The sequence below is a fragment of the Lontra canadensis genome, unplaced genomic scaffold (assembly GCF_010015895.1).
Source record: "Lontra canadensis isolate GAN:19392208 unplaced genomic scaffold, GSC_riverotter_1.0 scaffold15, whole genome shotgun sequence".
NCBI lineage: Eukaryota > Metazoa > Chordata > Mammalia > Carnivora > Mustelidae > Lontra > Lontra canadensis.
The window spans coordinates 2,733,886-2,751,997 of record NW_022631009.1 but is presented as its reverse complement, the minus strand read 5'-3'; the positions used below and the strand labels follow the sequence as shown (position 1 = coordinate 2,751,997).

Below are 18,112 nucleotides of genomic sequence, written 5' to 3'. Positions count from 1 at the left end.
TTGCAAGAAGGTAAGTTTTCATGTCACTGTGATAATGACCCTGGGATAATTACCCCAAACACAGGATTACTGTATCACACTGTAGCAGCATGCTTCACTTACTGTTACGAAACTCTCAGTTTTCCAGGGAGGCTGCGGCTGTCTGCCTTCCCACCAGCAACATATGTGTGCGATTCTGTTTCTGTGCATTGTCACCGCTATTTGCTGTTGTTACTACATTTTATTTTAGACATTCTGATAGGTATGTAGTGGTATCTCACTGTGGTTTTAATGTGCATTTCCTTGATGGCTAATGAAATTGGACATCTTTTTTGCATGCTTATTTCACATCTGTATTTGGTTTTGGGCTGTTCATATCCTTTGCCCATTTTCTAATTAGATGAATATGTGTGTTTGTGTGTGTGTATGTTTAGTTTTTAACTGTTGAGTTTTGACAATTCTTCATTTATATGCTAGATACTAATTCTTTTTGATATGTGGGTTTTTTACGATTTTCCCCAAACCTGTAGCTTGCCTTTTCATCCTTTTAACAAGGTCTTTCGCAGAGCAAAAGTTTTAAATTTTGATTAGGTCCAATTTATTAATTTTGCATTTTGTGGTTATTTAGGTATCAAGTCTAACTCTTCTCTTTGGCCATAAATGCTACAAATTTTCTTTTGTATTTTTATTCTAAAAATTCTATGTTTTACATTTAAGTCCACGGTCCTGGTTAAATTTTTGTGAAAGATTCTAAGTTTAGATCAAGGTTTTTAGGGTTTTTTGCCTATCAACGTACAATTACTCCAGCACCACTTCCTGAAAATGCTCTGTTTTTGCCATTGAATGGCTTGCATCTTTGTCAGGTATCAGTTGGGCAAATTTGCATGGGTTTATGTCTGGATTCTCTATTCTGTTCGGTTGGTTCTATGAGTCTAACTCTCTTCCAATATCCTACAATCTTGATTTCCAATAGCTATATAAGTCTTGAGATTGGATGGACTGAATTCTCCCACTTGATTATTCTATTTGAAAACTGCTTCCATTATTTCACCTTCTTTACCTTTCCAAATAAATATTAGAGAAATATTTATTCTACATAAAAATCTTGTTGGGATTTTGTTAGGAATAGCATTGATTCAATTCTCAATTATCAAATATTAACATGGGAAGAACTGACATCCTTACTGTGTGGATTCTTCCAGTCCTGGAACATGGTAAATTCCTCCATTTGTTTACATATCCTTTGATTTTCATCAGCATTTTGTAGTTTTTAGGAAACAAGTTCTGTACAGGTTTTGTTCTGTTTACATCTCTGTATTTAATTTTATTTTGAGGAATTTTAGTTTTTTTTTTTTATTTTGGTGTTCACATGAGTATATATGAACACAATTATATTTTTGTATGTTTCTTTTGTGTCCTATGCCATTATTTGAATTTGCTAATTCTAGGATTTTTTCTCTAGATCTTCAGGGATTTTACAATGTAGGCAGTAAATCATATCCTTTGCAAATAGGGGTACTTTTATTTCTTTGCTTTTGATTTCTGTGCTTTTTATTTTCTTGCCTTCTTTCACTGGCTGAAATTTCCTGTACTGTGTTGAATAAGAGTGAGGAGAATGGATATCCTTTCCTTATTCCCCATCTGAGGGGGAGACTTTCTGCTTTTCAAGGAATTGGTTCACTCCACAGAATTTGTAGATTATATTTGTGGAAAGTTATTCATAGAATTCCCTTATTATTCATTTGATGTCTGTAGGGTCTGTAGTGATAGTCTGTGGTTTTTTCCCACTGATATTGGTAAATATTGTCTTCTTTCTCTTTTTTCTTTCTCAGCCTTGTTAGAGGTTTGTTTTTAAAACAAAACAAAACAAACAAAACATTTTCAAAGAACTGGCTCTTGATTACATTGATTTTTCTCTGTTTCTCCTCTGTTTTTAATTTCATTGATTTCTTCTCTTATTTTTCTTATTTTCTTTCTTTTACTGGTTTCGAGATTATCTTGGTCATACTTTTTCTAGATTGTTGAGATGAGAACTTGGATTACCGAACTGTGATGTTTCCTCTTTTTCTAATGTAATTAGTTAAATGCTGTAATTTTCTTTCTCCACACGGCTTTAGCTATGCTCTACAAATTTTTTTTTTGCTCTATAAATTTTGATATGTTGTATTTTCATTTCATTTCAAAATATTTTTTATTTTCTTTGACCTGTCCTCTTTGACCCTTTCATTATTTAGAAGTGGCTGTTTATAATTTCAAAGTGTTTGGGTGTTTGTCTCTTACCTTTCTGTGATTGGTTTCTATGTTTGATTTCACTGTCATTAGAGAACACACTATGTGTGATTTTTATTGTTTCAAATTTTCTGAGGTTTGCTTTCTGGCCTAGGATGTGGTTATCTTGCTACATGCCCTATGGGTGCTTGAAAAGGATGTGTGTTCTGCTATTGTGTTATGAAATATTCTGTAAATTTGGCTAGATCCCTTTGGTTGATGGCTTTGTTGAGTTCTACATCCTTGCCAATTTTTCTGTCCAGTCATCTTGTCAATAAATTCTGGATTCTTTAGCTCCATGTCTAGGACATTTGAAGTAGAAGGAAAACTCAGGGGACTTATCACCATATCATTCTTTAAGTCCTGCAATTCCTCACCCATACGCTTTGTTCTTTCTTTCAGTGTCTTCTTATGCTTGTCTTATTACATAATTTTCAGAATTTTTAGCTGTACTTAGCAGAAATAATAGGGGAAAGTCACATCAATTCTGTCTTCCTGGAAGCACAATCATCATGTATTTTTTAACCTTTGTCTCTCATGATATCATTAGTCAGCAGGTTATATCTGGTCTACAGGGATATGATCTGAGAAGAGAGTAATATCCAGATCCTCCTTGGAGAATTTGGTTTTATTTCCTGCCGTCATTGTATCCAGGGTGTGGAATGATTCTATTTGGCTACATCTCTGCCATCATTCCTCTTTCTCTGGACCAGATCTCTTGTGACTAAGTTGGACAGCCAAGCAGTAGTTTCTTGAATACATTTCTCTAAGCTTCTTAATGAGACTTAATGAGACTACTTTAGAGACCAATTTTTCCTACAAAAAAAAAAAAAGCAAAAAACAAAAACAAAAAACAAAAATCTTTCCCTGTGGTTGTTGATAGAGCATATAATATAGTTGATAGAGCATATAATATAGTTCCTGGCCATAGTTAAGTGTTCAGTAACTATGTTTTTTCCTCATTAATAAGGTTATTAAAGCTACTTTGGGTAAGTCCCTAGAGGATAAGAAATCCTAAAGTTCAAGGACTTTGAACTTCACATTTTCAAATCTTTTACAGATTCATTTGTTTTAACATGTGAATAACATACATAAAGTGCTTACATAGTCTAGTTTATAGTAACATTCAGTATACGTTAGTTGCCTTTTCTTCTCTTTTGACTTTTAGATACTGGCCATTTGTTGAATTGAAGTCTCCCATAAAGAGATGCAGTCTCTCCTTTGGTGGGGGGAGGGGTTGGGGTTATGGACATTGGGGAGGGTATGTGCTATGGTGAGTGCTGTGAAGTGTGTAAACCTGGCGATCACAGACCTGTACCCCTGGGGATAAAAATATATGTTTATAAAAAATAAAATTTTAAATTTAAAAAAAAAATATCCAGTTTATAGTATTTTGTTACAATGGGCCAAATGGACTAAAGTCAATGACGATGGATGAGAGTATTTTTCAATGAGTCAAATAAAGCATTTATAAATACAAAAAAAAAAAAAAAGAGAGACTGCATCTCCTGATGCTTAGAAACACAGGCTCTCATATTAAAAACTCAAGTATCAATATCAACGCTGATATTTACTGAGTGTAAGACTTGGTCAAGTTATTTAACTTCATTGTGCCTTAGTTTTCTCACCTACAGAATGGGAACAACAACAGTAACTACTGAGAATTAAGATAATACTTCTCAAGAGCTCAGGAGAGTACCTGTAGATGTGCACATGCTCAATCAGTGTTGTGTTTCTGGTTTCGTTTTTTTTTTTTTTTTATTCTTCTATAGCAATGTCTTTAAGAAAGTTTCTTAGCATCAAGGACTGCCTTATTTAAGTGTGTATCCTCAGGACCTGGCATAGTGATCGCTACATAATAGGCACTTAATTGTTTCAATGAAAAAATGTAGGAATGAATAATTGAATCAATTTGTCTAGAGATGAAACCTTAGAAGTAGCACAAAACCAATTGTCATTTCTGACTAATGGAGTTTCCGAGACTTTATGAGAAGTAATTTTGGGAAAGAGGTTCACTTTACATATTTCTATACTTTAGCTTCAGCTCTCGCCACTGTTGGGCCGCCTACAGAGTTGATTACTTCTGAAGTCACTGCCAGAAGCTTTATGGTTAACTGGACCCATGCCCCAGGAAAAGTGGAAAAATACAGAGTCGTGTACTACCCTGCCAGGGGCGGAAAACCAGACGAGGTAATAAGGAGATGGTATTTTCAAACCATTATTTTCCTTCTTTCAAGTCTTCCACAGTAGTGAGGACAAGACAGAATTGTATGTATAAGGAGATTATTCTCACATAAACATTGAAAATTCACTGGCCTGAAACACATTTCCCAGTGTCTACTTTGCTCTCGCATCTCTCTGATTATGGCATTCGTACTTCCTCCTCCCATCTCTATCCAATAACCCTCAGAACGGGTCATGTGTTCATTTCTTACACAACTTATTTTGACTTTTTTCCTTTTTAAAATTAACAAGTTCTAAAGCAGAAGGAATCAGTAGTTCATTATGTGGCCAGAACCCTTTTTTTGCTATTCATGTATTCTTTCAACTTTGGGAGTGGTCTGTATTGTCTGTCTTAATGAAGTCTATGTGTTCCAAATGGAGGTCATATAGTCCTCCAAGGTTTGGGATTTCCTGGCCATTTGTGGAGATTAGTGCAGTTGAGAAGTCATAATAAAGAATCCATGGCTGGTTTTTTTCATGGTTTGGCCATCACAGGAGAAAATGCCTGTTGTCAGATGATTGTTTGGATTGTTCCCTTTTCCTACCTTTGACACTGACAATCACAGGGAATATGTTAATATGTGATGAAATCCCCCCCCCTTTTTTTTTGGAAGTACAAACCTTTTGATGTTCTAACCTTTGGTTGACCTCAACATGTTTCACAATATTCTTCTGTATTATGGCAAGATTTTTAATTTTTTTTAAGTGTTCAAGGAGTAGAGCAGGAAGATTTAAGTTATCTGGACTAAAAAAGAAGGCAGAGTACTTCCAATTCTTCTATCTTTTTCATGACTAATAAGTCTGTTAAATGCTTCCCAGAGCTCCATGGAAAAATATTGCATGTCAACTCTTTTAAGTGGAGGTGGTTGGAATAACAATTAGCCTGGGAAAGACTCTCTCCATTAGATATGACTTAATAAGGGACTTTTGGATATACTCCGTAAAAGGTGCATCGCTTCCCGGAGGAATTCAAGGAGAATTGATTGCCACCGTGGAAAAGACAATGTGGCACAAATAAAATATCGAATGGCATGTTCTTGCTCTTTGGTTTCAGTTCTGCATGTCAGGTGTTCCCTAGTCTCATTCCTCGAACTGTTCTTTAATCAGGTGGTGGTGGATGGAAGTGTGTCTTCCACGGTGTTGAAGGGCTTGATGTCTTTAACTGAATATCAGATAGCCGTCTTCGCAATATATCCTCACACAGCTAGTGAAGGCCTACAGGGAACTGAAACCACACGTATGTATTGAAGTCTACCCCATGTCTGACCTTGTACGACAATGCTTAGGTGACCTTTCTTAAACTGGATTTCTGCCCAGGTTGTACTGAGGGCATCCTGACTCAGAGTCCTAGGCCATGGGTGTGATGCTCTATGCTGGTCCATGCTGTATGTCCTGTGTACAAGTGCTACATATAGAGAAGGATATTATAGACCTCTGCTTTGATAAGGAGAGAGCAACCTTGGTGGTGAAGGGTGCAAAATACATGTATTCACTTAATAAACAAGTATTTAGTGAATGTGTATTATGAACTAATTTAACTATGGACTCATTCATGTCTTTTCACTGTCTCTGATTGGCTGGATGGGTATATATTCATTTATGGATTTGTTCATCCAGCCACCCATTCTGTCATTTACTAAGTGACACAGTGAGCGGTTTTAACAGCTTCTTTATGGCAGACACTGTGCTCGGGGAGGGGCATAAAACAGTGGTCTGAATAGTCTTGGTTTTGACTGGCTTCCAGAGAAATGTGCCCATCACTGCAATGGGGTATAAGAGACTAGAAGATGTTGCTCCTGTTTTTAAACATTCACTATGTTTGCCTTCCCAGAAGGGTTTGTCAAGACTGTGTGAACATATTTAAGGATGAATATTATCTGAAAAGTAAATTATGTGTACTTAGTAGATAGTAACACTTAGATACTTTGAAATATACAGACGTACTGATAAATGGCTGAGAATTAAAAAAAAAAAATCTCTTGCAGTTGCTTTACCTATGGTTTCTGACCTTGAACTGTACGATGTAACTGAGAATAGTCTGAGGGCAAGATGGCATGCGGTGCCTGGAGCGTCCGGATACCTGATCCTCTATGCTCCTCTCACGGAGGGTCTGGCTGGGGATGAAAAAGAGGTAACTACCTGCTGCCTACTAGAGTTCTAGAATCTTTGACTTCCTGAAAATGGATTTTTTTAATTCTAAAATTTTAAGGTATAAAATTTAGAAAATTCACATTAGGTAAAAGGGGAAATCACTTATCATACCCCCATCTGGAAATAGCTATTGTTAATATTATTGAAGTCTTTTTAATGCATTTTTTAAATGCAACAAATGGGAATGGTTTTGTGATATTCTGTTTCGTTTTGTTTATGGTAAGGATCTTTCATACCATTAAATAATATTTTATATGGTTGTTAAAAATGTGCTAGAGTAAAAAAAAAAAGGTGCTATAGTATTATGCTGTTGTTTCGTACCAGGTCATGTTTAATTAATCTCATGTTTTTGGGCACTTATATAATGTGTTATAAAATATGCTTTGGTGATCATTTTTTTTTTTAAGATTTTTTAAATTTATTTATTTGACAGACAGAGATCACAAGTAGGCAGAGAGGCAGGCAGAGAGAGAGGGGGAAGCAGGCTCCCCACTGAGCAGAGAGCCCGATGCGGGGCTCGATCCCAAGACCCCAAGATCATGACCTGAGCTGAAGGCAGAGGCTTAACCCACTGAGCCACCCAGGTGCCCCTTTGGTGATCATTCTTAACATATAACTTTGCAAGGTTGTCAGATTATTTTCTTAGGATAAATTCCTAGAAATGGAATTTCTTTTTCTCAAAGGGCATACCAATTATTAAGGCTTATACTAAGTATTAGCAAATGATTCTAGAGAAATGTGTTATAATTTATATTGCTGTATGCAATTCATGAATGGCTGTTTCCCCATGGCTACACTGACTTAGAAAGTTTTTTTTTTTTTTTTACTAATTTGAAAGGTAGAAAAATGTGTTAGTATGAATTTTTTTGCATTTATTCCATTTTAAATGATGAATCTTCAACTTTCAAATGATTTATTTTAGTCTTTGTTTTTAATTTATAGGGAGTGATTACTATAACATAGATATTCAAGAAATGACAAGAAAATGTCCGTAACACTTGGGAGTGTTTGAATAGGCAGATAGAGTAGTCAAGAGGGAGTTCAGAACTCAAATCTTTACTATTATCTAAACATTGTCTTTAACATTGCTTCTGGTGACAGAAATGTTTAGGGCCAAAACTATGGTGAATCTGAGGGCCAGGAACAGAGCTTTTGTGACGTGTGTGTGTTTTATTTCTAAGGTTTAGACAGCTTTAGTTCATTTGGGATTTAATGTTGGTCTGAATTATTTTGGCAGAAAGGAGGCTTAAAAAAWGATGCTAAAAATAATGACCAGCTTCACCAAGAAGGAGAAAAATAAGAAAGAAAGGAATACCCGTTCACATCCTGTAGATTAGCAAACAGTTTTTAAAGTTTAGTAATAACTGCATATTAGTGAGCATATGGGAAACAATCATTCATGTAAATTGGTATGTAAATTGACATGTAAATTGATACAGCTGCCTTAGAGAGTAATTTGAAATATATCATCAAGTTGAAGATATATACAATTTTTTAAGGAAACCTCCTGTAAATCTTTTTGGGATGCAAGCATTTATTCAAAACACAGTATTGCAAATGATTGACATGTTCATCAGTAAAGGGATGGAAAATAGCAAATATTTATACAAAAGAATACCAAAAGAATACCAAAAAATACAAAAGGAATTAATAATGTCATCTTTATCCCTGCACATCAACATGGATAAAACTTGAAACATAATATCAACAGAAAAAAAGTTGCAAAAATTATGTCACTAGGATTCCATTTATGTACATTAAACATACAGAACTGTATATTATTTACAGATAGAAGTAGAAGGAGAAGTAAAAAACTGCAACAGGAAGGTAGACTGCATCATTAGTATAGAGATAGCAAACAGAAAGAATGAGAAAGAACTTCTGTTTATTTGAATATATTAGCTCCTTTAAAAATAAAATTGAAAGTCAACATGACAACATTTTCATGTTTATTAAGTTTGAGTGATGGACACGTCAGGGTGAATCACATTCTTTTCTCTACACTTATTTTATATAGATGAAAATACTTCAAAATTAAAATTTCTAATTTGACAATGGCATTGGCCGTTGTGTGACTGGAGACTGGCTCTGGAGATAGTTTCTTCCTTCCCAAACCAAAATAAAGCCATGCTGTCATGCGTTTGGCACACAGCGAGAATGTTGGCTAGTTTCTTTGACTCCAAGGGTCAGAAGTCATCCCAGAATCAAAAAGCAAATTGCTACATTGGTTGTCAATGTGGATTGATCTCTTCTGCATCCTGGAAAGAGCTTGCAATCCGAGTGCACGGGCCCCTTTGTTGAGTGGGGCAACAAAACTGCTCCAGCCCAATCAGGCTCAAAGTGAAAACTGGGCACCCAGCCAAGGCATTGGTTAGAATTAGCCAGCAATGAGCGATGCCCACTTGGCTCTGTCCCAAGCTCACTGGCCTAGAGCTTATACTCTTTCTAGACAACATTTCTGACTCAGTTACACCCACACTTTCCTGAGGACTAAATTTGTGACACTGTTACTCTGGCAGAGATCACTTCTCGTCCAGACGTAGAGTTATCCTAAAACAGCACGCATGGGTGCGATCAGTTTTGTGTGGTTCCGTGGCATCTGTTCCTAATATCAGATGATGGCAGACAATGAAAAATTATGGCTGAAGCCTTTGAATAAAGGGTTGTGAGGAGACAAAGTCTTATTCCATGAAGTCTCCCCTTTGCTCAGTTGTACTCTGAGCAACATGCATGGTACCCATTGGCTAATGATCTGATAACGTGTGTTCTTTTCAGATGAAGATTGGAGACACCCACACAGATATTGAATTGAGTGGGTTGTTGCCCAATACGGAGTACACAGTTACAGTTTATGCCATGTTTGGAGAAGAGGCCAGCGATCCTGTTACAGGCCAAGAAACCACACGTGAGCAGCCCAGTCATTCAGAGGAAATGCTAGGAAAAAAAAAAAAAAAGCCCAAATAAATGTTGGGATTCTAAATTGGAAATGCTGGCTTAGGTTGAAACCTCTTAAGAGCTCATTGTAACTTAAGAAAATGTGTATTTTATTCAGTGGCAGGAAATGTACTAGTTGATTAAATAAAGGAGGGGGGTGGTCCTAAAAAAAATGATGTCTCTGGGTACCTGTTCCCAGGACTGGATTTTTATGCAGTAAGGAAACTAGACCTTGTACCATGCTGCTTCAACAAATTTGGAGCAAAGTGTACACCACACTCAATTATATTGCCTTTCTCTCTCCTATATGTTCTCTCTAGCTCCTTAAATATTAAAAGAGTCACTAAAGTCTATAGGCTCTTTATTGCCAAATAGTCAATATATATTGAATGAGTGAAAAGAATTGGTCTTTTCACTAATTTTTGTTTTTCACTAATTGGGCAAGGAAGCATCATAGTTTGTGTTGATGCTGACAACTGTCATGATTTGTCTTCTAGGTTTTTGCTTTGCTGGCTCTCTCAGCACTAATCACAGGCTGCGAATCAATTGGCTGATTGCCTGGGTTAAACTCTAACTGCTCTTCTGTTCCTACTAACTGTGACCTTGACCAAGTTACCTCAGTTTTATGACCTATATAACGGGGACATTATGCTCTCCTTACAGTCTATGTAAGGGTTTAACGAGATACCTGAGTTACAATAATCAGTTCCAGAACATCTCAGACTCATAGAGCATGTGATAAACCTTAACAGTTGGTTTTACTATAAACCTGTAAAAGCTCATGAAACTCTCAAAAATTATTGATGAATTTTAATCTATTAAATCAGGAGAGGGCCCTTGAGGAAGTACAGAGAGCTATGGAACTGATAGTCAAGAATCTGCAGAAATATCAGTGCCTCGTTACACATTTTTAAAGCGACAGCAAAGTGTTCATTTTTACTTAGTCCCACAAAGCCAGAGGGATTTACCCAGGGCAGAACTCCTGCTCATTGAGTCAACAAATATGCATTGAGAACTTGCTATATTGAGAATAAAGCCAGGAACAAAATTAACCCCTAATCCTCTTTAATTACAATATATGGAGGGAGAGAGACAGTAGATCGATAAAAGCACAGTATAAGAAATAAACCAGAAACGGCAGTTCGGGAGCATTGGGTGGAAGATTCTAGATCACCAGACGGTGATCCTGGACAGTCTCAGTGGGAAAGTGACATAAGTTCAGAAACCTGAATGTTGGATGGCTCAAGAGTTTTTGGCCTGAACAATAAGAAGAACGGAGTTTCCATTTTTTTCAGAAGGGGAGATTGAGAGAGAAGATTGGAAGAAGTGGCAGGAAGAGTCAGTAGTTCAGTTCTGGACAGGTCAAGTTGGAAAGACTTAGTAGATACCCAAGCAGAGAGGACAGAGGCCATCAAACTCGCCTTTACACATGGGAAACTGTGGAGAGGAGCAGTAGAGTAACTTTGCCAGCATCAAATGACAGTTGAATGAAGTAGCTAAGATTTAATTTCAGGTGCCCTGGTTTTTGATCCGTTAGTTTACTTATTTATAGCAAGCTATAATACTCTGGTTTCTCTTCAGATCGTATAAATCTTTCGCCCTTATAGCAAGCTACAATAATAGCATTGATTGGAGAAGAAAGACACAGAAAATGTACCTAAATCTTACTTCTTTCTAAGCATGTATACCTTATTAATACTATTCATTCCATACGAGGAAAGTTTTTTTTCTTTGTTAATTTGTTCATTTTCTTTGTTTAAGTTATTATCGGGGTAAAATTTTTCATATGTAAGTCATTTAGGAATCAAAGATGCTGAGGTTTTTTTGGGGGGTAGGGAGGATTTTTAAGGTGTATGTGATTTAACATTTTAATTATTTTATCTTCCACTTACTGCAAAGTGCCTTTAAGTCCACCAAGAAACCTGAGAATCTCCAATGTTGGCTCTAACAGTGCTCGGTTAGCCTGGGACCCAACGTCAAGAAAGATCAGTGGTTATCGAATTATGTATAACAATGCAGATGGCACTGAAATTAATGAGGTAGGCTGAGGATCATAATATTTATTTATTTATTTATTTATTTATTTATTTATTTATTGCTGAGTGTGTATTAACTTTTTTGCCTGCATAACCAATCAACCCAAAACCGTAGTGGCTTAAAAGAATGCAAATTTCTTATTTTCCCTCACAGTTTCTGTCAGAAACTAGTGTGTCAACTACTTGGATCTATACTTCTGGCTTGGGGTCCCTCATGAGATCTTAGTCAGATAGTGGCTGATGCTGATATCATCACGATGGCTTCTTCATTCAGATGTCCCGTGTCTTGTCTGGGAAGACTGGATCAGCTGGGAGCCAGAGCAGTTCTCTGTGTCTCTGACTAAAGTCTTCACAAGATCCCTCAGGCATGGCAGTTTTAAGGGAGCTAGACTTTCTATATGCTGGCTCAGGAGACCCCAGACATGTGTCCAAAGAGACAGAGAGAAAGAGAGAGCTAAAAGAGAGAGCTGTGTTGCTTTTAGTTACTAAGAGAAATCACAGAATACCACCTCTGCCACCGCACAAGTCCCCACTTGGATTCAACATGAGGAGGGACACAGGTCCCACTTATGGTGGGAGGCAGGAGGGATGGGAGATATATGTTGACGTGGCCATCTTTGGAATATATAGTCTGCCCCAGTGCAAGGATGTGGGGAAATAGGTCTCTTCCTAGATGTTGTAAACTAGAAATAATGTCTATGTAATCCTCCTTATCCCTCTGCTTTTGAGTAATCTCCCATCTTTCAGATAGTTAAATGACTTAGATGAGTTAAATACAAAACTGAGTAACTCAAGTTTTGTGTAGGAAAATATTTCCAAATAACAGAACTGAATAGAACTTATAAAGATACACTATCTTATACTCAGTCAGTAATAATTTCTTCACAAATAGTCATTTCTTCACAAAGTCCTTCCTTGGGAATATATTTTAGCAGCATAGATAGCAAAGTTAGTATTATTTTTCCTCAACTTGATCCAAGAAGTTAAGACCAAGAGGGAAATATGTTGGATTACATCACTTCTATTTTCTGACCAGATGAAGAAACTATTTTCATTTGCAGAGACAAACTGTTTCCTACAATTAAATCCAAGCAGTATTTTGCAGAGGACTCCCTCACATGGGACATTAGATTATGAATGCACAATACTGCACATTTGCTAATATTTGATATTTGTATATATTGTAAAATGATCAGCACAAGAAATGTACTTAACATTCTTTAAAAAAAAATTATAACTGTTGTGGTCTCTCTCTCTTTTTTAAAAATTTTTATTGTGTTATGTTAGTCACCATACAATACATCATTAGTTTTTGATGTAGTGTTCCAAGATTCATTGTTTACATATAAGACAAAAAGGAGAAAGAAGATACTATTTTCTCATGTTTTAAATTTAGTTTTGCCAAATTTTCTCAGATAACTGTTATACTGTTGTGGTCTCTTATGGTATTTTAGGTTATTTGCCGTTATAAAGAATGACCCCAAACTAATCCATTTGTTAAGAACTACATGTGGGTTTTTGTAGTGTTTTTCAGTCTTGGAGATGCCTTTGGTACTTGCTCTTTCTAATTTGTATTATGCTGGGAAATCAGAAAGCTGTATTTGGTAAAACTGAATTTAAAACATGAGAAAATGGTCTACGAATGAAAATCTGAGAAAATTTTATTTGAGTAAAATGCACAAACAATATGTGGTTTTGTAGCATTTCCAATTTGACTGGTGTGTGTGTATGTGTGTGTTCTTAATTTTTCACCATGCAATTGAGACTAAATGTTGCTAGACAAATGTCTTTTGTTTAAGTGTGGTATTAATTTGCCTAATTTTGGAATGTATGATTTTAAGGGTGAGTATTCCTACTATATTTTGCTTTAACTTGTATTAATCAAGCTTTTACTTATAGGTCATGCTACAGTTAGGTTTTTAGGAAACTTCCAAAACATTCTGGAATGAACTTGAAAATGTCCCAGCCAACATCTACTTAGTATGTAACATGCAATTGACCATAAGCTTTTGTTTTGGACTCAATTTGTATTTCTCTGCTTTACTTCCTGTTCCTCCCAGTTCCCTCCTTCACGTCCTCTTTATCCTTTTTGTCTGTTCTGTATTATCTCTCTCTCCCAACTGCTTGGAGACTAAGGAGAAAAAATGAAAGACAACCAAATGTCGATGATGATGATGATGATGATGATGATGATGATGGCGGTAACATGTATTGAGTCCTTCCCTTCTACCAGGGTTTACAGAGAGCCCCTTATGCCATCCTTAGAGAAAACATGCTGAAAACACGACTTGTCTGCTGAGGACAGGGCCATCCCAGAGAGCATGTGCTGGGAGAGGATTTGGGGAAATGTGCAAGCAGGATGGAAAACTGAAGTTCTCCCCTTTGAGTTTTATAAACGGAAGGACCATTTTTAGACTCAGACGCAAGTCCAGTTCCCGACAGCTATGACTCAACAAGAGAGCCCAGAGCGGAGCCCGGTCCCTTGTTCCTCATCAAGGACTCTTTCTTTATCCCTCCCAGAATTAGGTTGAAATTAAGCTTTTAGGCCAGACTGTTTGAAAATTTTTCAAAAAGAGTTATATAACCATGAGATCATGGCCATTTGTTATCATTTTCTCAAGTTCTTCTCCTACATCGTAAAAGTACTACCAACAAAATCAGTTCCAGAACTGTCTAAAACATAATATAACTAATGAAAATGATGACACCTTGAACTTTACATTCAATGGGATAAAATAATCAGTAGTTAATGCATAAAATACGGTCTGTTCAAAGTCAGCTAATGCTTTAATAAATAAAATAGATCTTTTCAACATATATATATGTATATGTGTTTCAACATATATATGCTGAAAAGATATATGCTTATATACATATATACGTGTGTGTATATACACCCTTTTCCCCTTCTTGTCTCTTGGTGTACCTAAGAAAGTTTGAATTTAATCTGCTTTGTGTATGTTTGATATCCTCATGAAATTCCATTGTCATAGATTTGAGACAGAGGTCAATGTATAACTACCCATTCCAGCTGATAGTTTTATGTCCAGGAAGTTAGGTCTGGTCTTTGGGCCTCCCATTCCTTGTTTGTAAAATAGCTGTTATAAATACCTAGGGTTTGGTGGGAGGGAAAGAGGGCTAAACACAACAATGAATGTGGTGAAGTCCTTGACATGTCAAAAGTGCTCAGTAAACTCAACTGTTAAAATCCAAAACAACAGAAGCAATACGTAAATATCATTTAGAAGAACATGTCTTGAACTCCTATTTTAAATATGGATTTGTCTTGTCTGCGAGTTTAGTGAAGCCATACTGTGCATAAGATTTTGGGTCCAAAATCCTTGTGTTGATGCACTGGATACCAGCTGGTTTCCATTGGGCAAGTTCCTTAACTTTTCAGAGTCTCAGTTGCACCATCTTCAAATTAAGGGCAATAATTAGCTACTCTAATTGTGGACGGCCGATTAATGGAACTAAAACACAGAAAGCATGCAAACAATACCCAAACCAAAGTAAACATTAATGCTAATGCTAAGAATGACCTATAATACTATCAGGCCCAGATTCAGAAGATAATCAATATTTTTGGTTCACTCCTGCTGTGACACCAACACCTTGGCTTAAAATAATAACCCGTGGTTGCTCAACACGGGCAGAGCTCAGCAAGGACACTTGGCTCTGGGGCTCCCTGTGGAGTCAGCTGAGGTGACTCCTGCTTCATGTGGGAGCTTGACTGAGCCAGAACTTCCCAGATGACTTCACTCCTGTGTCCGGTTTCTCAGCCGGGGTGGCCGAAAGGGCTGAGGTTTCTTGGCCCTCTCTAGCCACGTGGCTCAGGGTTCCAAAAGGGTGACGACGGAAGCTCCTCCCTACGGGACTCACACTCTCTTTTGACCTGCAGTTGATTTCTTAATGATGTGTAGGGCTTCCGGATTGGCTCTGAGTTCAGATGAGCCCTTTATTATCTCTCTTAAAAATGACCTTTGGTGCCTCCTCTATTCACTCAAAAACAAATATCACTCAGCATGCTGAAGAACTTAAACAAAGTCCTGCCCTGGAGGGGCTTACACTCTATGCGGGAGAAAATAAATACGTAAAATAATCGCAGGTTGTGTTTGATGCTGGGAGGAAACAAACAAGGGCAGTGTTAGGGGGGTAGCCCTGCTGAGATAGGTGACAACAGAAACCTTCTATCGGGAAGTAAAAGTTCAGCACAGTCCTGACAGAGGGCAAAGGTCTAGTTTTGAAAAGAGCAAGAATCCCAAACAGAATGAACTGCATGTGCAAAGGCCCTGGGGTGGGAAAGACACAGACCTGACAGGTTATTGTGGCTGGAGCCCCTGGGTGATTCAAATGATGGCAGGGAAAAGGAGCACGGCACCAGATTATGCAAGACCAAGAGGTCATTGCTGGATGCTTGGTTTTGATTTGCAAGGCAGTAGAGGTAGCCAAGGAAGGTTTTAAGTAGGACGGTGACACATTTTATATTTTGGTAAAGTTCATGTTGACTGCTGTGAGCAAATCCATACAGTAAGCTTAGTCACCTTCCCCTTAACCTCAGGTGCTATCAAGTATAGTCATTCATAGTATTGTAAATAACACATCCTAGTGATACTGCTCTAAATATCTCTTGAAAACATTTTCAGTGGTATCTTTTTTGGCAGAATCCACTATCAGGTAAATAGGTTCATTTCTTCAATTTTTCAGGGTATCTATAGCTAGAGTGTCTTACTATTAAGTGCCTCCCCTATCGGGGGTTTGGAAGGGTTAATTGAGACAATGTACAGACAATGCTTAAATGGAGCACCATTTACTTGGTCTAGAATATGCCCCCAGCGCTATGTAGCTCAGGGGCCCAATACCCAACCTTTCCACGATAAAGCCATGTCTGTTTTTTCTCTTTGTCAAAGATGGCTTTGCTCAGGGCTCTGTGTTCTAGATCCCGCTTCCATTTCTTCTTACTTTATGGTTTCTTTCTTCATTCTTTGCTGTTCCTTTTCCAATCTGTCCTATACCCTGGGTCCTTATCCTTAGTACTCCATCCCTTAGTACTCCAAAGAGATTGGAACCTGTTTTTCCCAAGTAAATCTCTCTGTGGAAGATAAAGAAATATTTCAAATATTTACTGTGATCTTTGGTATGACTATCCCGATTCTTACCCTAATTTGTTGCTCATCTGTGCAGCCCTTGTAGGACTTATCGTGTGATACTTAGTCATGGGTCAGGGGTCCTGAGCAGTAAAGCCCAAAACTAGCTGTCCTGGCAGATCAGACTGGAAACATTATATTTATTTCTAGTAACATTGTCAATCATGTACATTTTCTTTCCTTTCCACACAATCATGTGGAAATAATATTGGTTGCAAAGATGTCCCGAGAATTAATGGAGAGGAAATCTATTTAAAGGTGAAGATTAGAAATGTGTGATACAGAAGCTGACTGGTTTTATAATTCAGTAATATATTTGACGTCTTTATAGCTCTGCTGCCAGGCCAAGTAAACGACAGACAATAATAAAATGCCTTCTGTTTCCTGTGTTTGGAGAGTGTTGAATATAGCTGGTATGATGTCTCTGTTTTGCAGGTTGAAGTAGATCCTGTTACTACCTTCCCTCTGAAGGGCTTGACGCCGCTCACAGAGTACACTGTGGCCATTATCTCCATCTATGATGAGGGGCAGTCGGAGCCTCTGACTGGAATTTTTACCACAGGTAAACCTTATTATGGTATGGAAGTTTCCAAGAGTAACTACATAGAAACCAGAAGCTGAAGCAGTTTCCTCAACTGTGATTTTGAAGAGCTTTTTGAATTTTATGTTGTATTATCATTATTTTTATTGATTTATTTGAGAGGGAGAGTATGCATGCATGGTGGGGAGAGGAAGGGGAAGAGGGAGAGAGAGAATCTCAAGCAGACTCCCCACTGAGCATGGAGCCCAAGGCAATGTTCTGTCTCATGACCCCGAGATCATGACCTGAGCCAAAACCAAGAGTTGGATACTTAACCAACTGAGCCACCCGGGGACCCCTACGTTCTATTAAGCACTGAACAATTAGGTGACCAGAATGAGTACGGCCTGATTATTTTCTATCAAAGCAAGGGAAAGGGAGGAGAGCTTATCTAAATTCAAAAGGTCCCAGTTATGTAAATGTGTATCCTGTTCTGTCCCTACTCTTATACCATTTCTTTTGTTCTATGGGTCTAAAACTTTCACAGCTTTCTTCTGTTTTCGTATGCATATATATTAAGTTGACCTTCCAGAATGGTTGACACCCAGCGATTTTTTTGACCTGCAAGAATGACAATTCCATACTGTGTAACCTAAGACATTCAATCTGTAGCCAATAATATATTCATGCGGCCTGAAGTATTAATACAACAATGTGGAATCTTTTAAATGCCAAAATAAAAAACATAAGGTGTGACTGCATGATTTTCCTTTTCTATGTATACCTTGTAGTCAATAAATACAAAAATTTTTTGCCTCTTGGTGGCAAAAATTCTATTGTTTGCTCTCTGAACT

At 37.3% G+C, this 18,112-nt stretch overlaps 1 protein-coding gene across 2 annotated transcripts in view; it reads left to right on the top strand.

Moving 5' to 3' along the window:
* Positions 1-18,112, top strand: part of COL14A1 (collagen type XIV alpha 1 chain) — a 216,621-nt gene that overhangs the window by 70,366 nt on the left and 128,143 nt on the right. For both annotated transcript variants that reach the window (XM_032858416.1, XM_032858417.1), the window contains exons 10-15: positions 4,286-4,437; positions 5,578-5,707; positions 6,456-6,601; positions 9,397-9,526; positions 11,455-11,594; positions 17,174-17,300. In XM_032858416.1, the coding sequence (XP_032714307.1) occupies positions 4,286-4,437; positions 5,578-5,707; positions 6,456-6,601; positions 9,397-9,526; positions 11,455-11,594; positions 17,174-17,300 (825 nt within the window). The remainder of the gene's footprint in view (positions 1-4,285; positions 4,438-5,577; positions 5,708-6,455; positions 6,602-9,396; positions 9,527-11,454; positions 11,595-17,173; positions 17,301-18,112) is intronic.